The following is a 25,264-nucleotide window of genomic DNA, read 5'->3' on the forward strand; positions in this document are numbered from 1 at the left end:
TATTGGGCATTTCCCCTTGCACGTACCTCGACCTTCATCTCTGATACATGATGTTCCCGATGGATGCACGAGAGTCAGTTGGTCAGGGAAGCATTTGTCTTTCGGAAGCGACTGCTGGAGTATCGAAGTACGGTGTTGTGATGAAACACATGTACAGATGTACACGATATGCTCAGTAGTGAAGCGCGTTCGTTTCTAATATTTCCATATGTCTCAGTATTCAAGCACAGAAGAACGAATCATTAATGTATGTATGCAACCAGTTAGTACCATGGGCCCGGATTGGGAGCCAAAAGCGAATTTCTGCCTTCCGCGAGCAGAGAGCAATACACTGCCAACTTATGCGGACGCTCTACGCGCAAGTCCAGTGTGTTCCGGAGGCCATATTTAAAACCGATACTTATGTAAAACAACACGCCTCGTAGAGCCTCATAATAGAAATGTATAAGGATTGAGCATAGCGTATTGTTCCTGTCGGCAACATCAACCCGAAATAATCACGTAATGTAGATATGACTTCGTTGTTTGAATTTTTCGCTAATTACACGCATCTACTCAGTACCAAATCTACGTTTGTTAACAAATGTACGATTTCATGGGGTATCAAGTGTAATGTGCGATTGGATTGAGGATTTTTGTCAGGGAGGACGCAGAAAGTTGTATTAGATGGAGAGTCATTACAGAAGTGCGCTCAGGGACGTGTGTTCGAATCCTTCCTATTCATGTCGTATTATATTAACGACGTTGCGGACAATATTAATAGAAATCTCAGACTTTTAGTAGGTGTTGCAGTTACCTATAATGGCGCACTGTCTGAAAGAAGCTGCACAAATATTCAGTGAGGTATTAATAAGATTTCAAAATGGTAAAAAGACTGGCAACCTGATTTAAATGTTCAGAAAAGTAAAATTCTCCAGTTTACAAAACGAAAAGGATGTAGTATCTTATGAATATAGTATCAGTGAGCTACGGCTGGAATCGATCAGCTCATACAAACATGTGGATGTGACAATTTGTAGGGATATGAAATGGAAGGATCAAATACTCGTAAGCTGAGTCTGGATAAAGCAGGTGATGGACTGCGGTTCATTGGCAGGATACAAGGGAACTGCAATCAGTCCACAAAGAAGACTGGATACAAAACACTCAGCGACCCATCCTGGAATACTGCACAAGTATGAGGAACGCATACCAAATAAATCTAAAAGGCAATATTGAACGGATACAAAGAAGGGCAGCACGAATGGTCACATTGTTTCGACCCATGGAAAAGTGTGACGAAGATGCTGAAAGAACTGAACTGACGTACGCATGAAGATAGAAGTTACTTAGAAAGTTATACTACCAATTTTGAGTGATGAATGTAGGTATATATTACAGTCTTCTGCATATCGCTCCGAATGAAATCGCTACGACAAGATTAGACTAGCTACAGTGCGCTCACAGCCATTTAAGCAATCGTTCTCCCCTCCCCCCTCCCCCTCTACATGTGAAAGGAACGGGAAAAAGCACTAATAAAGGATGCAATGGGACGTAACGCCTGCCATGTACCTGCAAATAGTGAAGGGAAGATTAGACTTGATTTGCAACACTACACTTGTTTTGTCTTCTTCTAAAATGCTGCTAAGCAGTATGAACTCCAAACCAGGTAGCTCTGGGGGAGGAAATCAAAAAGTTCCGAGACGGGTCGCTCGTTTTGTATTATGATGAAATGGTAGTTAGAGCGTCACGGATGTGATAAGCGAATTGGAATGGTAATCTTTAAACCACAGGTGGTTCTCGGTGCATCAAGGTCTCTTCACCAAATCATTGTCATCTACTTTCTTCTTCAAATAACAAAATATTTTGTGACCCTTACCTACAAAGAGAGTCGACAAAATATTTTGTTGATTCCCGTCTATGACCACCATCATAACACGCAAGTAATCAGAGCTGGCACGGAAAGATTAAAATGTCATTTCTGCCAGGTGCTATTCGATAGTGGAACGGTAGAAAAAAGTCTAAAAGTGGTTCTATGACCGGTGTAGATACAAAGTCTGAAAGTTGTCCTGTGGATCCTCTGCCGAACATTCAGATGTGAACTGCAGAATAATGTTATAGATGCAGATTTTAAGAGGGAGCATATTTTTGGATCTCACATTAGCGGCGCAAATAGGCAGTTATGTCCTTTTCGAAGAATTTGGTCTTCTTTTGCCTTCTACATACACTACTTCACACACTGATATGGTTTGGTGTCGAGTGTATGAAAGGTCGCAAGAAGAGTAGAATCGAGGAGGAGATGATTAGAGAGCAGCACAACTTCGTCTTGTGAAGTTAGAGGCAAGGAAATTGTACATGTCAGCATTGGCCACCAACGAGTTAGGGGCAGCAAGGAAAATGTACATGGGTGGAAGGGAATTTTGACCACGCTCTTCCTGAATGCAACTGAAGTGTTGGAACGTAAGACGGAAATAGAACCAGAGAATCACTTCTCGTACAATTTAATGACTGACGTCCTCGTAAATTCTTCAGTTCTCATTACCGAAGACACATGACATACCTAGAAAAGGCGTGAACAAAGTCAACAGAGCTTTTGATCAGGATTTACTGCACTAGCGATGTGATGATACTGAAAATCGTACGTTAACGGGCAAAAATTAAGCAGCGCTATAGTCAGATGACTTTCAAAGTTAATGACAGTCAGCGTCAAAAATTCCGTTCTTTGAATCTGAGTGTTCACTCCATAGATATTCCCACCCTATGTGTAATAAATGAGAACAAGTATGAATTCACGGATTACAGCTACTTGGATTTACGAGGTGCATTAAATTTAAAACACTTCCAATTTTTTTCTTATAAATAAATCACACAAAAACTATCGAATTCGTGCCACTTCTCGACGTAATCTCCTTGCAGCCGTGCACATTTTTCACAACTTCGACGCCATGATTCCAAGACCGCTGCGATCACTTCTTTGAGTGTCTGCTTTGTTCACTGGGAAATCGTTGATGCAATAGCCTCGTGGCTAGTGAACCGGCGGTCCCAGTGTGTGTTTCTCATTGTTGTAAACAGCCAAACGTCAATAGGAGCCAGGTCAGGTGAGTAGTGAGGGTGAGAAGTCAGTTCAAAGCTGTTGTCACGAAGAAACTGCCCGATATGCTGTTGCGTCGTTTTGACGAAAGAGCACATGCCCGGCGGTTTCTCACGCAATGTTGGAAGGAGCCTGTTCTTCAGAACATCTTGATAGTATGTACCTGATAACTTAAAGGGCTTTGGAACGCAATGAGTACGGATTAAACCATCGTTGTCCTAGAACAAGGACACCATCATCTTTTTAGCACTGACGTTAAACCATCGCTGTCCTAGAACAAGGCCAGCTTCATCTTTTTAGCACTGACGCATACCCGAAATTTTTTGGTGGCGGTGAGTATGTATGTACTTCCATTGACGTGCTTGGTCCTTCCTTTCAGTACTGAAAAACGACATCCATGTCTGATCCATTGTCACAATCGATGAAAAGGAAGTCCCATGCACGTCATCATCTTGCGTCAACACTGCTGACAACATACCACGCGTGCAGCCTCGTGGTCATAGAGGTGATGTTTTCCACACGCATTCTATCCTCCAAAATGACTTCCTTCTCTTGGTCCATTGCGTCGGCAGACCGGCTGGTGCGAGGCCAAGACTGTCCTGGTTAGTTGTCTAAATATTTTCTGCCTTATTTGACCTGTCGCAATCACGAACGTTATTAAGGGCTGATTTTGATACATAAAATGGCGACGTTTTGATTACAAGAATGGCGTGTAGTCATTCGTGTTCTCGATTATCACACCGATTGAAATTAATCGCCAGCTAAGTGAGACATGTGGTGCTGGTTAAGGAGACTTATGCCACAGGCGAATAGGACGCTAGAATAACTGGTCACTACTGTTCGACGGTTCTTATTCATTGTCGTGTTTCGGACACAGCCCACCAACCGAACATCAGAAAGATAAGTCTTCATACAAAGTATGGAGTCAATCGTCAACAGTCAGAACCAGTACTCAGCTAGTTGAGTGCTGACGCTGACGGCTAACACATATTTTATACGAAGACCTACGGTTTTGATGTTCTGACAATGGGCGTCAATAACTAAGAACTGTTGAAGAGCGGTAAACAGTTACTTTAGCGAGATATTCTGCAGTGGCATAATCCTCTGCCGTGTTCGCCGGCGTCCTGCGCTACTTCATGGCCAAGTTAAATGTGGTGATAGTGTTGCGGATATCTCTATCACAGATGGTTAAAAGAGTGCCACTGGACTAAAACTAGAAAATGATATGTGTGGAAAAATATAACATGTTAACTTTAGTGAGGTACTCTAACATACAGCAGAATATATTGTAACAAATGCTTTAACAGAACGTTGTCACCGGAAGAAATTACTGATACATCAACTCTAATCTTGTCAGCTACAATTTCATGTGAGTATCTGGAGAAATATCTGCAAAAACAAATGCTCACTGGTTGGTACCTAGTACCCTATGTAGAGGGTGCAGATATTCAAACTCACTTCAGTCTTTAGTAACTTAGTACTACGAATCAAAATTATATTATATCGGGAACAGTGTACAACTGTATCACTATTTTCGTAAATTACATCAAGCCTCCAGGATGGATGGTTGTTTCATTATCATAAACAAGACCTAAATCTCCTCATTATGGAGGTCACCAGGAATTCTCCTCACCCCTGCCCCCACTGCCCGATCATCAAACAAAAGTGAAAGAATGAAAGAATGTGTTAAAGAAACGACTTTGCCTAGTAATACTTAGTTACACGAAAATGAAAATGTGTGTAAAATGTTCATGTTCATGAAGGAATTAGTACCGAATGGCGGTTCGCAATTAGCTTTGCTTAATTAGCGAGTCTGTACTATGACTGGTTTACATCCCGTAACATACAGCAGTGCACGTAAGATTAGAAATCAGTGATATCGTGTTTTCCATCTGTAACTGAAGTCAACTATGGTTAACCGAATGCTGCTGAGAAAAAAGAGTGCAATTTGCTTTGTTTCCAGCTGCCATTACGTATTACTTAGAACTGAATATTGCATACCTCAGTCATAGAAAATAATTGTCCAAGCCAGCGTGAAAGTTAACTGAGAAAGATTAATGGTTCATATATGAAAATTTTTACTTACGAATATGGAGATCGGTGCTGCAGAAACCATAAATAATACAGTTAGAGGAAGCGCTTGTCTGAGGTGCATATCAACGCCGGATTGTTTCCGAAATAAATAAATCACTGGTGACAATACAGTGTGTGTTCGTTCTTGTTCCTAGAATAACTCTCTTACTACAAAAAAATTCAGTGATGTAAGGTACAATATTCCAGTCAACTTCCTGCCACACCTGTAACACAAGAGAAAATCAAGATGGTTATCACAATAGCACGTAGACATATCAGAAGTTTTGATGGAGGCTTAAAGCTTCTTTACGGATAAAATAACGCTGTCAGTATTGCGTATTACCCTGCACACAAAGGATCACTTACTTGACAAGAGACTTGCTTATTATTCGCTCGTATACAGTAATATATATATATATATATATATATATAATTTCGTATACAGTATATAATTTCGTATACAGTAATATTGGGATATAATTTTAAGATTCATAAGTAAATGAAATTATGAGTAACCAAAATTCGATGGTGAATTACGAAGCGTGTGATAATCGTCTGCCATTTGATGTTCGCTGGTTGGCTATAATCGCTTCCATGTATTTCAGTCTTCAGTGATAAAAATCACCCCGTTGCTGCTATTTCTAAGGTCATTTATCCATCTTCCATTAAGTAGGCACTTCGGAATTTTTCTTATGTCTCGGTGATTAGGAAGGAAGATGCTTAGCTCACTGACTATCCCTTTTCCTAGCTTCACATCCCGCTCAGTCTCCATTTCCAGTCATAAATTCGTCTTCTGCTACAGTTTGTGAAAACTATTTAGCTTATTTGGATCGCTATAGGCCTTTATTCTGTCAACCCAGTCATTGTCATCAACTGCCGTAACTGCATGTAACGATCACTTCAATGACTTCAACGTTAGTCTGAACTACGTTTTTCAGTAATGAGTATTTTTATACGCATAAGAGAAAGTGAGGTGATTTAATACATTTAATCCCAGTAAAACACAATGTAATACCAACACTCCAGCAATATAGAGTCAAGAGTGGCGGCGATATTATTTGTATGGCGCCTAGCTCTGCGTATGACATACGTTAGTCCTCTGTAGGAAATAAGTAGCTGACCGATGTACGGAACGACGGTTCATATATCATCAGTGAAGCTGATTCTTGAATACAAGTGTTACTCGCTTACTGGAATGTCAATTGCGTGTAGTTGTGTAACATGATTTTCGCTTTGTTTATTGGTGCTAACAGGGCAATGTCGATGATCAATATTTGTAGACGAGAGTATTCCTCAAAATTCGGTGTCTGGTCCTCGGCTAGGAGAATGCAGTTCGAATTTCCTTTGGAGATCATGAGGCCGACGTTCGCGCCAATAAGAAGGGTTGAGAAGGGTATTGATATCTGTTCGCTATCAGCTTCCCACATAATTTTATTTCTCAGATAGTGCACTCTGTCATCTGCAACAGAGCGTGACTGCAATAACCCCTGTGTCGGCCGCTCCGCACGGACGCTAGTTGCAGAGAAAACTACCCCGTATTGGATAATCGTGATGCCAGTTAATCTCAAAAGGGTAGAATGACAACAATGACATGAAGTTATTTTCTCTGAGGAAATGGATTTTATAATATGGTTTTTGATATCTTCACTGCGAGACAGAAAGTTTTTTTTATTTTTTTATTTATTCGATGAAGACTTCATAATAATAAATTTTCTTTGCTTTAATTGTGCACGAGCCGTTGCCTTCACACAACTGTACAATTTGGTATCCAACAGAGAACTTTCACACTTCTTAATTAGGTAGTATTAGCAACAATTCAGGAAAGATTAACTCACTTCGTCCAACCTCCTGTAATCTACGATTAACATATATATTTTGTAATATCATTTCTTTGCAGTTCTTCATTATAATGCAGAATACTTTCGCAAAGTGAAAATTTTAAATTTGCCAATAGACTTTTTAAGGGAATCAGCATTAACGTAATTTGCCACGCCATCGTCCGTTTCCCAGTATTTGTCATTGACTAGATACAGTTTCACAATTACATTTTAAAATGCAGACACATTAGGTGGACTCATTGCACACAGAATTCTCCTGTAGTTAGTCAGCTGTTCAGTAAATGAGACAGGCCGTTTTAGTAGCAGTTGCCAAAGACCTGTTGGCCGAGCGTTATTCATTGCCACAGGTAAGCCAAAAAGAGAAAAAGATATCAGTTACGTTTTTGTCAAATGTCATGTCAGAGTAATAAAGAAGTATGAAACAGAGTGTAACGAGTTTGAAGCGAACTGAGGTAGACTCTGGTTTTTCTTTATTAGCCGATTCGGTACGCTTTCTTGGAAATCAGGCTGTCAGATGTTTCAAATGTCTCTGAGCAATATGCGAATTAACTTCTGAGGTCATCAGTCGCCTAGAACTTAGAACGAATTAAACCTAACTAACCTAAGGACATCACACACATCTATGCCCGAGTCAGGATTCGAACCTGCGACCGTAGCGGTCGCTCGGCTCCAAGCTGTAGCGCCTAGAACCGCCCTTGCCACTCCGGCCGGCAATCACGCTGCTAGCTTTACTTCTGTTCAATAGATGCAGATTCTCAGACAACCTTTCTGGCATTTTTTTTAGAAGAAACTTTCAGGGCAGCTCTTCTTAAATAAGTTTCGACCGTTCGTTCCTCTAGGTGGATCCCGAGGGAGAATTATCTGGCTGTAATAAGCTGTGCATTAGGTTCCACGGCTAGGAAAATATTGAATGTCATCTGGTACAATTCCGTGGCGAAGATGGAATGCATTGCTAGGATTCTCTCAGAGCTTACTTAAGCGATGGTATAGGTGCTGTGATATCACATAGGTCCTCCAACAGCATGGAACAACATGGTACATGTGCATCTAAAATATTAAGAGCCATCCAGGTGAATTATAACCAAGTAAGAAGGAAGACTCCCGATGAACCATGGACGTTGCTAAAAGAGAGTGGCTTGCGTGCTTGGACGATACAGATAGCACCCACACGGAGCAGTATCTGTGGGGTGGCCAGACAAACATGTGGTTCCTAAAGAGGGGCAGCACACTTTTCAATACTTGCAGTGGAGATAGTCTGGATGATTGACGGAACTGGCCTTGTAGAATCAACCAATATGGCCTTGACGTGCAGGGCCTGAGAACGGCTGAAAGCATAGGGAAACTACACCTGTTACATCTTTACAAGATATATGCACGGACAATGTCTTGAATGAGTCCGTACCAAGCGAGTTTACGCAGGGATATCTTTTAAGGTGATGGATTTCGAGTATGTCCCTTCCTCTTGACTTTCACACTTGTGGCACGCCACAGACCAGCGAGTGAATTTCGATTCACCTTGGACGAAAAGCAATATCAAAACATTCTACAACGCATTTCAAATGCCGGCCTTCACACAAGCCGTCACCTTAAAGGAACGGCAAGGGATTTCACCGTCAAGATTTCTCATGAAGAAAATTTTTAGGCTGAAAGTAAGTGGAGGGACGGCAAGTCATCTGCTAACATCCGAAATAAACCTTCGAAATAAATCTTCGCAGCGCTCATTCACAGTAGTGGATTTAGTCCATTTTTGTCCCCTTAATCTTTTTCTGTTGTTTGTTCTATTTTGTGACACGTTGCAAATGGTCAGACGCGAATTGAATACTTTTTCTATGCGTGTTCTTCCACAAAATAAGTCAGAGATCCGAGAGCGAAATAGGATATGCGTCTTAGAATAACTGGATAAAAAAAGCGAATGGAGTGCATAAATAAGAACAGAACTTGGTGAAACAATTTTCATTAAATAACCTTTATCAGCAGGAAACTTTCACGTCTGTTAGCGGAGAAAATAAAATGTAGTTGTTTTTGACGTCATTTGGCAATAGGAAGGAAAAAACAACGTATAACACAAAAACGCTCTGTAAATACCGTTTCAAATAATACTTAAAAGGGGATATACAGAGTGTTTCAAAGTCTTCACATTTAACATCTAGGGGAAATAGACCAGTTCATGTGGGACAACTACGTTTAGAGACAAAATGTACACTACGCTTCCCAGTGAGGCTACACTCACTCCTTGATTGCTCGCCCACGCTTATTCTCTCAGTCGTCTGCTGTCGCCCGTAGCGAGATGTCGTGGGTACTGGAGAAGTCAATATAGACGTTCAGCAGATTAACGGGGCGAAAAGCCGTCCAGCTGGGCCTTTTCTACCGGCGACATCAGCTGGCTTCCGCAACAACAGTGACCCCAGCGATGACAGTCCGACATAGAAGAGTGTGGCGCAAAGCCCGCACCTTCCTTTGCTGCCAGAACTAAGGCGCCACAGGGATCACCGAAACTTCGACTGACTGCCGCTATCATGTCGGAGTCACGAGATGTTCGGCAACGAAAAGACGGCCATGAGTGGCTGACCACCCGGCCGTACAATGGAAAGCAACGAGGCATGGAGCGCCGCACACGTCAACAGCACTCAGAGCCGGCGGAAGGCGAGACTCTGCAGCAGAGGACTAGACAGACAATGGAGCAAATGCCAAGAAACAGTGGCACTCGAAGACGGCTAGCGCAAGAAGTAGCCCGCCGCTAGCATTTCGCGTGCCAACAAAGGTTGCAAGCAGAAAGTGGTGGTCGACAAGCGAGGCTGGTCTACACTCGCAGCCACTCTAACAAGACAATCTCGCTCACCGCATCTGGAGAGTCGCGCCGATACGCAGTTCCGAGGCTCCGAAGGCGACTTCACGCTCTCGCAGAAGCGAGAAAATGACGCTTCGACATCAGCAGCCACAATAGAGGGCAATCTTAGCCCCGACCATGGTGGCCAGCGAGCTGCCGTTAAGTTGGAGCCGAGGCCACGACCGACCGCCGCTCGAGCGAAAGACAATATCGCTGATTCCTACATCAGATACCACAGTGTCTCAAGTCAGACTTCACTGTAGAATCACCAGGAAAGAACCTCATGCAGATTAACCTCCGCAACTATAACGACTACCGCAGTGTGACCAGTGGAGCACTCAGAATCCAGTGGATGTTCTACACTTCAAATGTTCAAATGTGTGTGAATTCCTAAAGGACTAAATTGCTGAGGTCATCGATCCCTAGAGTTACACACTAAAAGAACTAACTTACGCTAATAACAACACACACACACACCAATGCCCGAGGAAGGGCTCGAACCTCCGGCGGAAGCGGCCGCGCAATGTTCTACACTTGCGCCACAGTATCGGACAGGGTGATCACGACTGTATTTCGTGGCTTTCCACATACAAAGCAGCCTTATCCCCTACAAGAAGAGCTCAAAAACCTCGAAATCGGGGTAAACACAGTGGTATGTATGAAAACACCAGACACAGGTGAGCACGGACCCCCTGTACTGGCCATCGCCAAGGACAACACTGTAAACCGGATATTGTTCGCCGTGACCAGGATCTCGAAGATGGTAGTGATTCTAGAAAACCAGAAGCCACAGCATTGGTGGCCTCAATGCTTCATATGTTCTAAAATGGTTCAAATGGCTCTGAGCACTATGGGACTTAACATCAGTCCCCTAGAACTTAGAACTACTTAAACCTAACTAATCTAAGGACATCACACACATCCATGCCCGAGGCAGGATTCGAACCTGTGACCGTAGCGGTCACGGGGTTCCAGACTGAAGCGCCTAGAACCGCACGGCCACACCGGCCGGCGCTTCATATGTCAGGGTATCGGGCATGTTCCAGGCAACTCCCGATGCCTGGTGTCTTCATTAACAGTACGTTTATGCTGCAGCCTCGCTATTGGCAACTCACTGCTCACTGCTGGCACATCGTAGACTTGCTGCTCGCCGGGAGCCTTGACACAGTAAGCTGCAACCTCACATCTCGTAGTTCGCTCCGATTAATTACCCTGCAGCTGTTTATATGCCTGGCAGACTGCTTCCAGAGTGAAACATGGCACTGCTGGAGTGACCTCGAAGCAGACAATCGTGGCTCAAGTTTCATGATATGCGACAATTGTCGTGGTGCGAAACACAAACTGGATTCTTATCATCTACTGGCGAGCATAGCAGCAGCAGCGCGAACAGCGATCGTGCAGATTAAATGAGGAAGACTCAATAGGCGTGTTCCATTATAGTCAGGCTATGCGTAAGAGCAGCAAGCAGCGAGGTGGCAGCATAAACACACCCTGTGTGCTGGCGGCCATCCAACCCAGCAGTGCACCCTGAAGAGAGAAGACGAATCATTAACCGTGCACTGTGGTAGGAAACACTTGGCTTGTTACCGCGGCTGCGAGAAATTGAAACTGCTTAAGCTCGTCAATAGGGAATACCCTACAGGACGCCACGCAAGTCCATAGCAGCAGGCTCCGACGGCCGTCCGGGCTCTATAGTTCAATTCTTTTATCTTGGCGGTTCGCACATGCCCGCCCAGACGCTGGAGATTGCTGCATTGCCAGTTGTACGCGCCAAGAGAAGCAGCGCCATAGTATATAGTTTGCAAACTTACGTTTAGGGGGGAGCGCGCAGTTTAAAAAATAAAGCCAACACGGCCGCATTAACCCTTTCGCTGCTACAGAGACGTGCTCCCCGCATTCCTTGATGTGCGCGATTTTGTCATCATTGCACAGCTCGCCTGTGCAGACACATGGTGTTTCGACTGCTTTGACACACTTTATCATTCGATTTCACAAAAACTATTTGGCCCAAAAATTTTATTTTTACACATCTTCTTGACTGATACCTTCCCCGCATAAATGACCTAATTTGAATTCAGAACCTTCTGCTTAGCAGTCATACAGTTTAACCATTACGCTATCGCAGCTCTTGAATCAATATCCCCCAGAGGACTTTAAAATATCACGCAAAATACCGACAAATATTGTTGGTATGATTATGAATTACTCACGTTTCATCGAAGTACAATAGGAAATAAACAATTACCGCTGTTCTTTATTGCGAAAAAGCGGTTAGTGAGAATGATACAAATACCTTTCCTTGCTGTCACCTGAATTAGAAGGCTTATTGCTTGTTTGGTTTAATTAATTAATAGAATATGAAGCAGTTGGTATAAAGAATGCTTTTCCAAACTTTCTATAGAAGAAAGTCTGCTATCAAGACATTGCTTTTGTTCAGTTACTTTATTAATGACTGAACGTTTCTAAAACTGAAGACACTCATCCGTGCTCTGCACTGCAGTCGAGCTCTGGCAACGTCGTTCTCTGTTCATTGGCTGACTGTGTTTTGTGACGTCAGATGCGCAGAACGAACCTAAACTCGGCTGCCGTCATAAATGACTCGCACTTTACTCAGGGGCGACATGCCATTAGCGCGAGTAGGCGCGCCGTCAGACGTCCGCGCCCAGATAAACCTCAGGGTGCAAGCAAGGCGGTGCAGAGCTGCCACAGCCGCCGGTCTCTGACGCAGCAGCCGTGGACACTCCACACTCTAGAAGACGGCAGAGTAGGCGAACTCCGCCCTCACCGCACTGAAAAATACCAGGTGGGACGTCGTCACCGAGGAAGGTGGCGACAGCAGCCATGCTGTAGCCGTCGACCGTAATGTCTCGACGCCATGCTGATGGCGCCTGGTCGTCATACTTCCATAGGCATCATGCAGCAAGTGACATAGCTGATGGCTGCTGTGTAATGTTCGAATAAACCGTTAGTAGGGTGCTGATTGATACAGTTCAAAAAAATGTTCAAATGTGTGTGAAATCTTATGGAACTTAACTGCTAAGGTCATCAGTTCCTAAGCTTACACACTACTGAACCTAAATTATCCTAATGACAAACACACACACCCATGCCCGAGGGCGGACTCGAACATCCGCCGGGACCAGCCGCACAGTCCATGACTGCAGCGCTGAGACCGCTCGGCTAATCCCGCGCGGCGATTGATACAGTCGATTAAATAGCTACGCATAACGTTGCAAAGCGATATGAAATGGAACGAGAATATGAAGATTGTAGTAGGGAGTCGAATTTTTTACTTCGATTTATTGGGAGATTTTTTTTTAAATCTGGTTCGTCTGTAAAGGGGACCGTGTATAGGACACTAATGTGAGGAAAGAGATCACGGGAGTGGCATTCATAGACCTTTCAGCTGCATATGATACTGTAAACCATCGGAGGTTCCTTAGGAAAGTATATAATGTGACAAGAGATTACCATTTAACATCACTGATAGGTACTTTCCTGCATAACAGGAGATTTTTTCGTCTGTCGCTAGGGCAAGAAGAGAAGGTGGAGAAATCAGGGGAATTGCCTACCTCAGGGAGGCGTCCTCGCCCCAGCTCTGTATAATATATATACAAATGACCAACCAGTGCCAAACATCACGCACCAATTTATGTATGCCGATGGCACTGCAGTTGCAGCCCAAGGCAACAATTTTATGGATGTAGAGGAGAAATTAACCAGTACCTTGGAAGCTCTCTCCCAGTATTATGAGGCAAACCACGTAAGGCCGAATCCTTCCAAGACGCAGGTCTGTGCATTCCATTTAAAGAACAGGGAGGCAAATCGTGAATTAAATGTAATATGGAGAGGTGAACGTCTCGAGCATTGTAAAACGCCCAAATATCTTGGTGTCACGTTGGATCGCACACTGACCTATAAACATATATCATTGTAGTGTCACAAGAGAAAAAGTCTCAACTAGAAACAACATCATCAGGAAACTAACCAGCGGATCCTGAGGTGCAAACCAAAAAGTCCTGAGAACTTCAGCCCTTGAGCTCAGTGTGTCAAGCGCGGAATACGCCTCTCCAGTATGGTCTGCATCAACACACGCGAGAAAAGTTGATGGCTCGGTGAATGAAATGGCACGGATTGTTACCGGATGCTTGAGGCCAACCCCAGTGCGCAAGATGTACCTAATCATGGGGATCGCACCGCCCAACATACGAAGTGACAATGCTGGCGAAGCACAAAAAACCGAGCAAGAAAAGGACATGCGTCATCCTTTACATGGACACCAGCCTGCTGACCGACGGCTTTGTTCGAGGAAGAGTTTCCTGTCACGTACCCGAGCCCTGGAAGGGTCGGCTGCAGAGAATCGTTTGAAAAGGTGGGAAATCGACCTGAGAAACCCCCTTAAAAATGTAAAAGAAGAACTGGCGCCTGTGGAGACCTACCATACACAGTCTGGAGAACCCTAAACTGTATGAGGGCAGAAGTGCCAAAGTGCAAGACAAAGCTGCAGCAATGAGGTTTCCTAAAAGAAAATGAGAACACTCTCTGTCTGTGTGGTTCTGTCCAAGACCCTCAACACCTGCTTATCTGTCCATATTTAGGGCAGCCCTGCACAATGAATGACTTATGGGAGGCAAATGACAAAGCCATATTGGCTGTTGATTTTTGGGAGTCTGAAGTCTAGTTCCGGACACGGAAAGTAAGTATGTGAGCCGTTCTTGAGTACTGCTCTAGTATTTTGAATCCGCAACAGCTCTGATTAAAAGAAGATATAGAAACATTTCAGAGGTAGGCTGCTGGATTTGTTACTGGTAGATGCGGTTAACATGCGAGTATTACGGAGATACTTCGGTAACTGAAACGGGAATCCCTGCAGGTAAGGCGACGTTCTTGAAACAACACTATTAACAAAATTTAAACAATCATCATTTGAAGCTGACTGCAGAAAGATTTTACCCCCGCCAACGTACATTTCGCAGAACTACAACTGAGATGATATAAGAGAAATTAGGGCTTGTACGGAGACATATAGAACATATACACGGTCGCCTTTCCCTCGCTCTGTTTGCGAGTGGAACAGCACCAGCGGTGTTACAAGGTACCCTCTGTCACGCACTACAAGGTGGCTTGCGGTGTATGGATGTGGATGCAGACAGCTTCAAAAGCAGGCAAGCAGTCAGGTAGTCGACAGCATGTGGCACAAAGCACCCTCTATGCTGGCTCACGCGCGCCGAGCAGCGCACTTCATAGCGTACCATCCACCACCAACCCGCTGTACCGGCGCCCGAAGATCACCGCATGGAAAGGGTCAACCAGAGCACAACCAAAAATTGAGATCACTCAACAATGCCTAGTGGTCACGGGAACTCAAAGATATAGCACTCTACCATCCCCAAGCATTGAAGGTTACTGAGCCGTGGATGCTCGTCGTACTGTATCGATATCCTCTTATCTTTGGCTCTAACATGTTGCCCAGCGAGACAGCTCCCTCTGACGTGGCCTGGAGGGCTGGCTTCCTGGGCCCGCGAGGGTAGTATGACAGTTGGTATGATGATGAGAGTATCAGTGCAGCAACCATGTGTAAAGGAAGCCTGCTGCCGTCACCCACCTGTCTCTGTTTTGACGTAAACTGAAAAGGATATGCAGCGGTCCTGTTGGTCTGAGTTTGGCTTGTCGTGTAGAGGAACCTCAGGAGCGGATCATTAAAAGCCCGACGAACTGTCAGAGTCGGGTTTAGCGGAATGTCTGGATGCTCCGGTTCTGTTTATTGATACTCAAGTCCGAGCCTCCATGGAAATTGCAGACTGAATTGTATGAGCAACTATTTTTTTGTTGAAGGTCTATTTAATATTTTAATTATATCATATGTTATTGGAAGATTTGGCTGTGAAATTTAAGTATCCGTGGCGCCATTAATTTGGGCTAATGTCAGTGTCCAACTCTACTAGAAAGCTTGTTGTGAAGCTAATTGACAGTGTATTATTTACGTGTGTTTAAGTCCTTCTATCTGCCTGTTATTAGTGCACGCCTTCTACGAGGCATATAATTATCAGCTGGTATTAGTTCTGGCCCACCGTATTGGTTGATGTTTAATTTTATCACAGGTTGCCTATTTTTTGGCAGTGACCTATTATGTGCTCGGATAACTTTTATTAATTTTTTTCTTTTTTTCTTCTGCTCATGCAGCTTTTGGTAATTTTTGTGGCTGTTTACATTTGGATTGAAGTTTTTGGCATTAAGCTTTTACTTTATAGTCTGGCCAACAATGATCGCGTGCGAGCTATAACTGATATTTTCTACCATTACTGATTATTTTTCGGTATTCAAATTAACTGTTGTTTAGTTACATTCAGTCTGTGCAAAATAATTTGTATGTTGCACCAGTGAATGAACCTTTCCCATTTTCCTTCCTGCCCAAATTAAGAGGCTGTATTTTCATATTTCAGTGACCTAAGAAGATTCAAAAATGTTCAAATGTGTGTGAAATCTTATGGAACTTAACTGCTATGGTCATCAGTCCATAAGCTTACACACTACTTAACCTAAATTATCCTAAGGATAAACTAAGGGGAAACTACAGCCGTAATTTTTCCCGATTCCATGCGGTTTTTCTGTATAGTTAAATGATGATGGCGTCCTCTTGGGTAAAATATTAGTGACGTAAAATAGTCCCCCATTCGGATATCCGGGCGGGGACTACTCAGAAGGGCCTCGTTATCAGGAGAAACAAAACTGGCATTCTACGGACCGGAGCGTGGAATGTCAGATCCCTTAATCGGGCAGGTAGGTTAGAAAATTTAAAAAGGGAAATGGATAGGTTAAGTTAGATATAGTGAGAATTAATGAAGTTCGGTGTCAGGAGGAAAAAGACTTCTGGTCAGGTGAATACTGGGTTATAAAATCAAAATCAAATAGGGGTAATCGAGGAGTAGGTTTAGTAACGATTAAAAAATAGCAGCGCGTGTAAGCTACTATGAACAGCATAGTGAACGCATTATTGTGGCCAAGATAGACACAACGTCCAGGCCTACCACACCAGTACAAGTTGATACGCAAATTAGCTCTGCAGATGATAAAGAGAATGATGAAATGAGTGATGCGATAAAACAAATTATTCAGATAGTTAACGGAGACGAAAATGTAATAGTTATGGGTCACTGGAACTCGATAGTAGGAAAAGGAAGAGAAGGAAACGTAGTAGGTGAATGTGGAATGGGGTAAGGAATGAAACAGGAAGCCGCCTGGCAGAATTTTGAAAAGAGCATAACTTCATCATAGCTATCACTTGGTTCAAGAATCATGAAAGAAGACTGTGTACATGGAAGATGCCTGGAGATACTGGAAGGTTTCAGATAAATTATATAATGGTAAGACAGAGATTTAGGAACCAGGTTTTAAATTGTAAGACATTTCCAGGAGCTGATGTGGACACTGACCACAATCTATTGGTTATGAACTGTAGGTTAAAACTGAAGAAACTGCTAAAAGGTGGGAATTTAAGGAGATGGGACGTGGATAAACTAACAGAACCAGAGGTAGTAGAGAGTTTCAGGTAGAGCATTAGGGAACTATTGACAAGAACAGGTGAAAGAGATAAAGTAGAAGAAGAATGGGTAGGTTTGAGAGATGAAATAGTGAAGGCAGCATAGGATCAAGTAGATAAAAAAACGAGGGCTAGTGGAAATCCATGGGTAACAAAAGGGACATTAAATTGAATTGACGAAAGGAGAAAATATAAAAACGCAGTAAATGGAGCAGGCGAAAAGGAATACAAACGCCTCAAAAATGATGTCGGCAGGAAGTGTAAAACGGACAAATGTATGGATGTTGAAGCATTTCTATCTACAGGAAAATCAAAGAGACTTTTGAAGAAAAAATAACTACCTGTATGAATATCAAGATTTCAGATTGAAAACCACTCCTAAGCAAAGAAGGGAAAGCAGAAAGTTCGAAGGAGTATATAGAGGGTCTATACAAGGGTGATGTTTTTAAGGGCAATACTATGAAAATGGAAGACGACGTAGATAAAGATTAAATGGAAGATACGATACTGCGTGAAGAATTTGACAGAGCACTGAAAGACCGAAGAAGAAACAAGGTCTCGGGAGTAGACAACACTCCATTAGAACTACTGATCGCCTTGGGAGAGCCAGCCATGACAAAACTCTTCCATCTGGTGAGCAAGATGTAAGAGACAGTCGAAATACCCTCATACTTCAAGAATAATATAATAATTCCAATCCCAAAGAAAGCAGGTGCCTACAGGTGCGAAAGTTACCGAACTATCAGTTCAATAAGTCACGGTTGCAAAATACTAACACGAATTCCTTACAAACGAGTGCAAAAACTGGTAGGAGCCGACCTCTGGGAAGATCAGTTTGGATTCCATAGATATGTTGGAACACGCGAGGCAATTCTGACCCTACGACTTATCTTAGATGATAGGCATTTGTATACTTAGAGAAAGCTTTTCACAATGTTGACTGGAATACTTTCTTTCAAATCATGAAGGTGGTAGGGGTAAAATACAGGGAGCGAAAAGCTATTTGCAATTCGTACAGAAACCAGATAGCAGTTATAAGAGTCAAGAGGCACGAACGGGAAGCAGAGGTTGAGAAGGGAGTAAGACGAGGTTGTAGCATGTCTCCGATGTTATTCAATCTGTATATTGAGCAAACAGTAAAGGAAACAAAAGAAAAATTTGGTGTAGGAATTACAATCCATGGAGAAGAAATAAAAACTTCGAGGTCTGGGTCGACATTGTAATTTTGTCAGAGACAGCGAAGGACCTGAAGGAGCAGCTGAACGGAATGGCCACTGTCTTAAAAGGAGGATATAAGATGAACATCAACAAAAGTAAAACGACGATAACGGAATGTAGTCGAATTAAATGATTTGGTGCTAAGGGGATAAGATTAGGAAATGAGATACTTAAAGTATTAAATGAGTTTTGTTATTAGGGAAACAAAATAACTGATGACTCTAGAAGCAGGGAGGATATAAAATGAAGACGGGCCATGGCAAGATAAGCGTTTCTGAAGGTTTGTTAGGTTAGGTTAGTGTTGTTTAACGTCCCGTCGACAACTAGGTCATTAGAGACGGAGCATAAGCTCGGGTTAGGGAAGAATGGGGAAGGAAATCGACCGTGCCCTCTGATAGAAACCATCCCGGCATTTGCCTGAAATGATTTAGGGAAATCACGGAAAACCTAAATCAGGGTGGCTGCAGACGGGATTGAACTGTCGTCCTCCCGAATGCGAGTCCAGTGTGCTAACCACTGCGCCACCTCGCTCGGTCGTTTCTGAAATTTGTTAACGCCAGACAAACGTGTGGTTTCTGAAGAGGGGCAGCAGCCTTTTCAGTAGTTGCACGGGCAACAGTCTGGATGATTGACTGATCTGGCCTTGTAACACTAATCAAAACGGCCTTGCTGTGCTGGTACTGCGAACGGCTAAAAGCAAGGGGAAACTACAGCCATAATTTTCCCCGTGGGCATGCAGCTTTACTGTATGGTTAAATGATGATGGCGTCCCCTTTGGTAAAATATTCCGGAGGTAAAACAGTCTCCCATACGGATCTCCGGGCGGGGACTACTCCAGGAGGACGTCGTTATCAGGAGAATTCCGTAGAAATGTTGGAACACGTGAGGCAATACTGACCTTACGCCTTGTGTTACAAGAAAGATTAAAGAAAGCCAAACCTACGTTTCTAGCATTTGTGGACGTAGAAAAAGCTTTTGGCAATGTTGACTGGAACACTCTCTTTCAAATTCTAAAGGTGGCAGGGGTAAAATACAGGGAGCGAAAGGCTATTTACAATTTTTACAGAAAGCAGATGGCAGTTATAATAGTCGTGGGGCATGAAAGGGAAGCAGTGGTTGGGAGGGGAGTGAGACAGGGTTGTAGCCTTTCCCCGATGTTATTCAATCTGTATATTGAGCAAGCAGTAAAGCAAACAAAAGAAAAACTCGGAGTAGGTATTAAAATCCATGGAGAAGAAATAAAAACTTTGAGGTTCGCCGATGACATTGTAATTCTGTCAGAGACAGCAAAGGACTTGGAAGAGCAGTTGAACGGAATGGGTAGTGTCTTGAAAGGAGGATATAAGATGAACATCAAGAAAAGCAAAACGAGGATAATGGAATGTAGTCGAATTAAGTCGGGTGATGCTGAGGGAATTAGATTAGGAAATGAGACACTTAAAGTAGCAAAGGAGTTTTGCTATTTGGGGAGCAAAATAACTGATGATGGTCAAAGTAGAGAGGATATAAAATTTAGACTGCAATGGTAAAGAAAGAGTTTCTGAAGAAGAGGAATTTGTTAACATCGAGTACAGATTTAAGTGTCAGGAAGTCGTTTCTGAAAGTATTTGTATTGAGTGTAGCCATGTATGGGAGTGAAATATGGACGATAAATAGTTTGGACAAAAAGAGAACAGAAGCTTTAGAAACGTAGTGCTACAGAAAAATGCTGATGATTAGATGGATAAATCACGTAACTAATGAGGAGGTATTGAATAAAATAGGGGAGAAGAGGAGGTTGTGTCACAACGTGACAAGAAGAAGGGACCGGTTTGTAGGACACGTTCTAAGGCAGCAAGGGATCACAAATTTAGCATTGGAGGGCAGCGTGGAGGGTAAAATTGTTGAGGGAGACCATGAGATGAGTATACTAAGCAGATTCAGAAGGATGTAGGTTGCAGTAAGTACTGGGAGATGAAGACGCTTCCACAGGATAGAATAGCATGGAGAGTTGCTTCAAACCAGTCTCAGGACTGAAGACCACAACATAGATTTAAGTGTCAGTAAATCGTTTCTGAAAGTATTTGTGTGGAGTGTAGCCTCGTATGGATGTGAAACATGGACGGTAACTACGAGGGTAATCCCAAAAAGTAAGGTCTTCTATTTTTTTATAAGTACATAGATTTGTTTGTTTCTATAATGGTATACATCAGTTTACAAATTGAAAATTTAGCCCTTTTTTCGACATAATCGCCATTTCTGTCGATGCATTTTTGTAGACGCTGTGGCAGCTTTTATATGCCCATGTCATACCAGCTCGTCGCCATGCTGTTCAGAAAGTTATGAACCTCTTCTTTCACCTCATCGTCGGAGCTGAATCGCTTTCCGACAAAATGTTCTTTTAACCTAGGGAACAGGGTGCCAGATCAGGACTATAGGGTGGGTGGGTGATTGTGCTCCATTGAAACTGTTGCACGAGAGCAACGGTTTGCCTTGGCGATCGATGTGTGGGCGAGCGTGCTCCGACGACGAGGTGAAAGAAGAGGTTCATAACTTTCTGAACAGCATGGCGGCGAGCTGGTATGACATGGGCATACAAAAACTGCCACAGTGTCTACGAGAATGCATCGACAGAAATGGTGATTATGTCGAAAAATAGCTAAATGTTCAAGCTGTAAACTGATGTAAAACTCTGTAGAAATAAACAGGTCTTATGTACTTATAAAAACATAGGAGACCTTACTTTTGGGATTACCCTCGTAGTTTAGGCAAGAAGAGAATAGAAGCTTTCGAAATGTTATACTACAGAAGAATGCTGAAGATTAGATGGGTGGATCACGTACTAATGAGGAGGTACTGAATAGAATTGGTGAGAAGAGGAATTTATGGCACAACCTGACTAAAAGAAGGGATCACTTGGTAGGACATATTCTGATGCAACAAGAGGTCATCAATTTAGTATTCAAGGGAAGCGTGGTGGGTAAAAACCGTATAGGGAGATCAAGAGCTGAATACACTAAGCAAATTCAGAAGGATGTATGTTGCAGTAGTTATTCTGAGACGAAAAGGCTTTCACAAGACAGAGTAGCATGGAGAGCTGTATCAAACCAGCCTCTAGACAGAAGACCACAACAATACCAATTGCGTGTGCTGCATACTACCTGAGTCCAGTAAACTGAGTGATTTTCAGCAAGAGAGCCTTAAGAATGAGTATTTCCGTATTTCTGACAACCCGCAACGGTCCAATCCGACATGTCGAAAACTGTACTGAAATTTTTCACAGTATTTAAAAAAAATTTAAAGTCACTTATTTATGTCTCACGAAGAATTTGATAAAAAGTAGGTTTGTACACCCCTTCCGGCTTGGCAAGAGGATCTCCGAGTAAGCAAACGCAGCCGTGACAAGAGAACACAGCGGAAAGTCCAAAGTGCATTCACTCGATTTTAAGCACCTGAACCATAACAAGAATGTCTGAAATCAATAATTGTTTGAATAACCTGCAGTTCATAATGACAACTAAACTGTTGCAGATGTAATTGTTACATAAGTGACTGCCAGAGAAAAGACATTCAATTCAGTATATGTTACATCCCAGATGGTTTCCATCAACTGGGATGTCCGTTTGTTGACATGAAATGTTTTATAGCAATTCCTATAGCACAGTTCTTATAATAATTTTTCAGTAACGTATATTTTACTAACAATGTCACACATTCTTGTTCATTCCCTACAGTCGTCACAAAAGTCCTAAATGTCTATTGAATGACGAAAACAAACGTTTTCTTCACACCAGGCACATCTGACAAAACGAAAACTAATGTATTCAGGCACTTCACAGTAATTGCTAGTTTCATTTAGATAAAACTGGTATGTAATAAATAATGGTCGTGGCCGTTGCTCTGAAATACAATACGGCCCGCTGATAATCCTAAAATTACACAGATCTATCGGATACTGCACTATCAGACAATTTTTGAAATTGCTACATATCGTCGAAAAATTTCTTTACCGAGAGGCTGAATCAAACTGCTAGTTCACGGTGGAATTCAAATTATATTAACAGTCTTTTCGTCGACGTCCTAAAGACAGAAGTGTTGATATGTTCAAGCCAAGTGTCCAACAAAAGCAAAAAATTAATTTCTCCGGCTGCTAAGAAGACGTTTGGGATATAATACTGAAATTTATTCTCTTCCGTTTCTTGAGATTTCGCTACACCGATTACAAGATTTTTGCAACTAAATATTGTATTTAATTTTTGGTCCTAATTGGCCTTGACGTTCCTTAAGACATTTATAAAGCAGCGTAAAAAGTAATGCACTGGTATTTATGACCGGCATTGTTGGTAAAGAATACGTCATAACGTTCATCGACTGCTAAGCGACTACGTCTTCTTTTTTTTCGATCAAAATGATAACGTGTGGCTTGTACGCAGTTCCTGCACAAAATCTGACTGATTGGCCTTACACACAGCACTTAAGAAAATAACAGGAAGCTTAGTCTTCACGTCAGCTACGAATTTCTCTATAGTACTACCTATTAATGACCCCTCCTCCGCACGTTTACGCGAAGTAATCTTTGCAATTTTGCGACTGCCTTTTCCGTATAATTTCCTGAATCTGAGTAACCGGGTTGAAGAAGACTGGAAATCAGTAATGTTCACGTCCCTTGTAATTCAGAGCGACCTGTCTGTCTGATCACCCTCGGTAACAGTGCACTGACTCTTTGGCATAGTTTCCCTTCCGAACTTTTGCGAGTTTCGTTTGGCACATATTTCGTTCTTCGTGAAAATCTTTCTTCAATTTATACAGTTCATGTCCAGATTTTGCGAGACAGCGGCTTTGCACACTGCTTGAGTGTTAATCTTCGTGGGCGCAGAGAGTCCGAACATTGCACAGAGAACGAACACGAAGAGGAGCACAATACGCGGCCAGGGCGAGGCACTGACAGTTGAGCACACAGAACAGAGCACTGGGCGAGACCAAGTCTTAGCCAGCGGGTGTTGTTGAGGTGAGCGGCACGACAACCCAACCAGGCCTACTGGTGCCGGCAGGTAAAAATCTGTGTCAGTGGCTCTGCCCTGTGACACACTTCGCACGCACCCTCGCGGATGTATTATCCCGCTGCGATAGCCTTCATTTCGATGTCCATTTGCGGGAATACTAAAACTGTGATTAATGGAGGGGAAATATTTGCATGGATATTCTGGGCAAAAATTAATTTAAAGTTTTCAAAATTGCCACATACGTTTCTAGTCCCAAAATAACTACAGCTTAATTAACTACAACATAGAGTGTGTTAATGAGAGGAAAGGACATTTCACCGCACATTGTGTTCTGATTAAAAGTATATTTTACAGTCAGGCTGAAACCACTAAGACTAAAAACTTGATGACAAGATTTTATGTCTTGTGAAGTTATTGAAACGGAGACTGACGCCTCACCAATAGTTTGAATCTTTAGCTGCAACATTATGGGTGACTTTTAGGACAACGGTAATCGATTAGATTATTGCGATTACTGTGCGTTTTATTCAGAAGTTTCTCGCTTCTGCAACTTCCATGTACGGTAAAATGAACCAAACCTGCATAATTACGAAAGGTTTAGAACAAATAATCTGAGATATCCAAAGCAACAAAATTGCTGCGTCTGATGTTAGCTAGCAGCAGTAAGAAGAAATGCAGTGGATTTCTCGCAAGAAAGTTAGAAATATGTAAGAACTACCGTTCACGACATAAGCAAAGAATGTTCTTCATTTAATTACGAACGGCCCTTGGAGAATGTATAGTTACAATTAAACACTAACAGCTCGAACAGAAGCAGGCAATTATTCTTTCAGTGCTCCATCTGTTAATATATCGATAAAAGAGTCTAATGTAAGATACAATAAAAAGTACCCACTGCAAGCATTAATGATGATTTACAGAGTATTAAAGCACATATTATAAAACATGACCGTATACTGATGCATTTCAATTTAGCGGCTCCTCGTCAGAGAAACTAGAGTTAAGTCGGGTTTGATACTGACTGATATTGAAATTGTGTGGCTGCTCCGGTCTCTATCTGTTAATATCTTATCATGGACTAAAATTCCTGTATTGCCTTGGCAAAAAAGTATTTCTCACGCGCTTCCACTTGATCCTTTCAGTCAAAGACTGCTTCTCATTGCAATACGACAGACAATAGTGTAATAGCGGACATCTGTCGTAATCTTTTCAACGTTACTTACACATCAATGTGATCACGCATCACACGGCGTCCCGAAATTTATGGGAGCACACTCTGCCACACTTGAGCCCGGCACCCTGGACTTACCGTCTGTGCACTTTACAGAGCACGACTGACCGACCAAACAGCTAGAACAAGACACGCCAGCACTTTGGGAACCTGTTTCCAAGAGACCTTCGTCACAAATGACAAGCACGTTGAACAGTACTCGGGTCTTAAAGTAGCTCTCAGTTAGTTTCAGTATTATGGACTGGTATAAACGAGCATGTGTTTCCTGTAGTTTGCACGTTACGAGTGCGTCATTAGCCATGATACTACTGTCATCAGTCGAGCAAACATGCACTATGCCATCTGATTAAGATTCCGTAATGGGCACTCACGTAAGCCTATTGTCTTTCGTGGAATGCACGTGCAACGCGGAAAACCTGCCTCTCTGAATACTGAAAAGCCAAAGGGAGATATTGCTGATGGTGGCTCACTTAACCCTTGTAACA

The 25,264-nt window shown here is 42.7% G+C and overlaps 1 protein-coding gene across 3 annotated transcripts in view; it reads right to left on the reverse strand.

Moving 5' to 3' along the window:
• Positions 1-25,264, reverse strand: part of LOC126320713 (esterase FE4-like) — a 104,747-nt gene that overhangs the window by 65,511 nt on the left and 13,972 nt on the right. Inside the window, exons 1-2 of one of the 3 annotated variants that reach the window (XM_049994089.1) lie at positions 24,858-25,020; positions 5,157-5,367 (exon numbers count right to left, since the gene is read on the reverse strand). In XM_049994089.1, the coding sequence (XP_049850046.1) occupies positions 5,157-5,225 (69 nt within the window). In that variant the 5' untranslated portion in view covers positions 5,226-5,367; positions 24,858-25,020. Of the gene's footprint in view, positions 1-5,156; positions 5,368-24,771; positions 25,021-25,264 lie in introns of those variants that run through there. The other 2 variants (XM_049994091.1, XM_049994090.1) reach the window with 2 other exon arrangements.

This window comes from Schistocerca gregaria, chromosome 2 (genome assembly GCF_023897955.1).
Source record: "Schistocerca gregaria isolate iqSchGreg1 chromosome 2, iqSchGreg1.2, whole genome shotgun sequence".
NCBI classification, from domain to species: domain Eukaryota; kingdom Metazoa; phylum Arthropoda; class Insecta; order Orthoptera; family Acrididae; genus Schistocerca; species Schistocerca gregaria.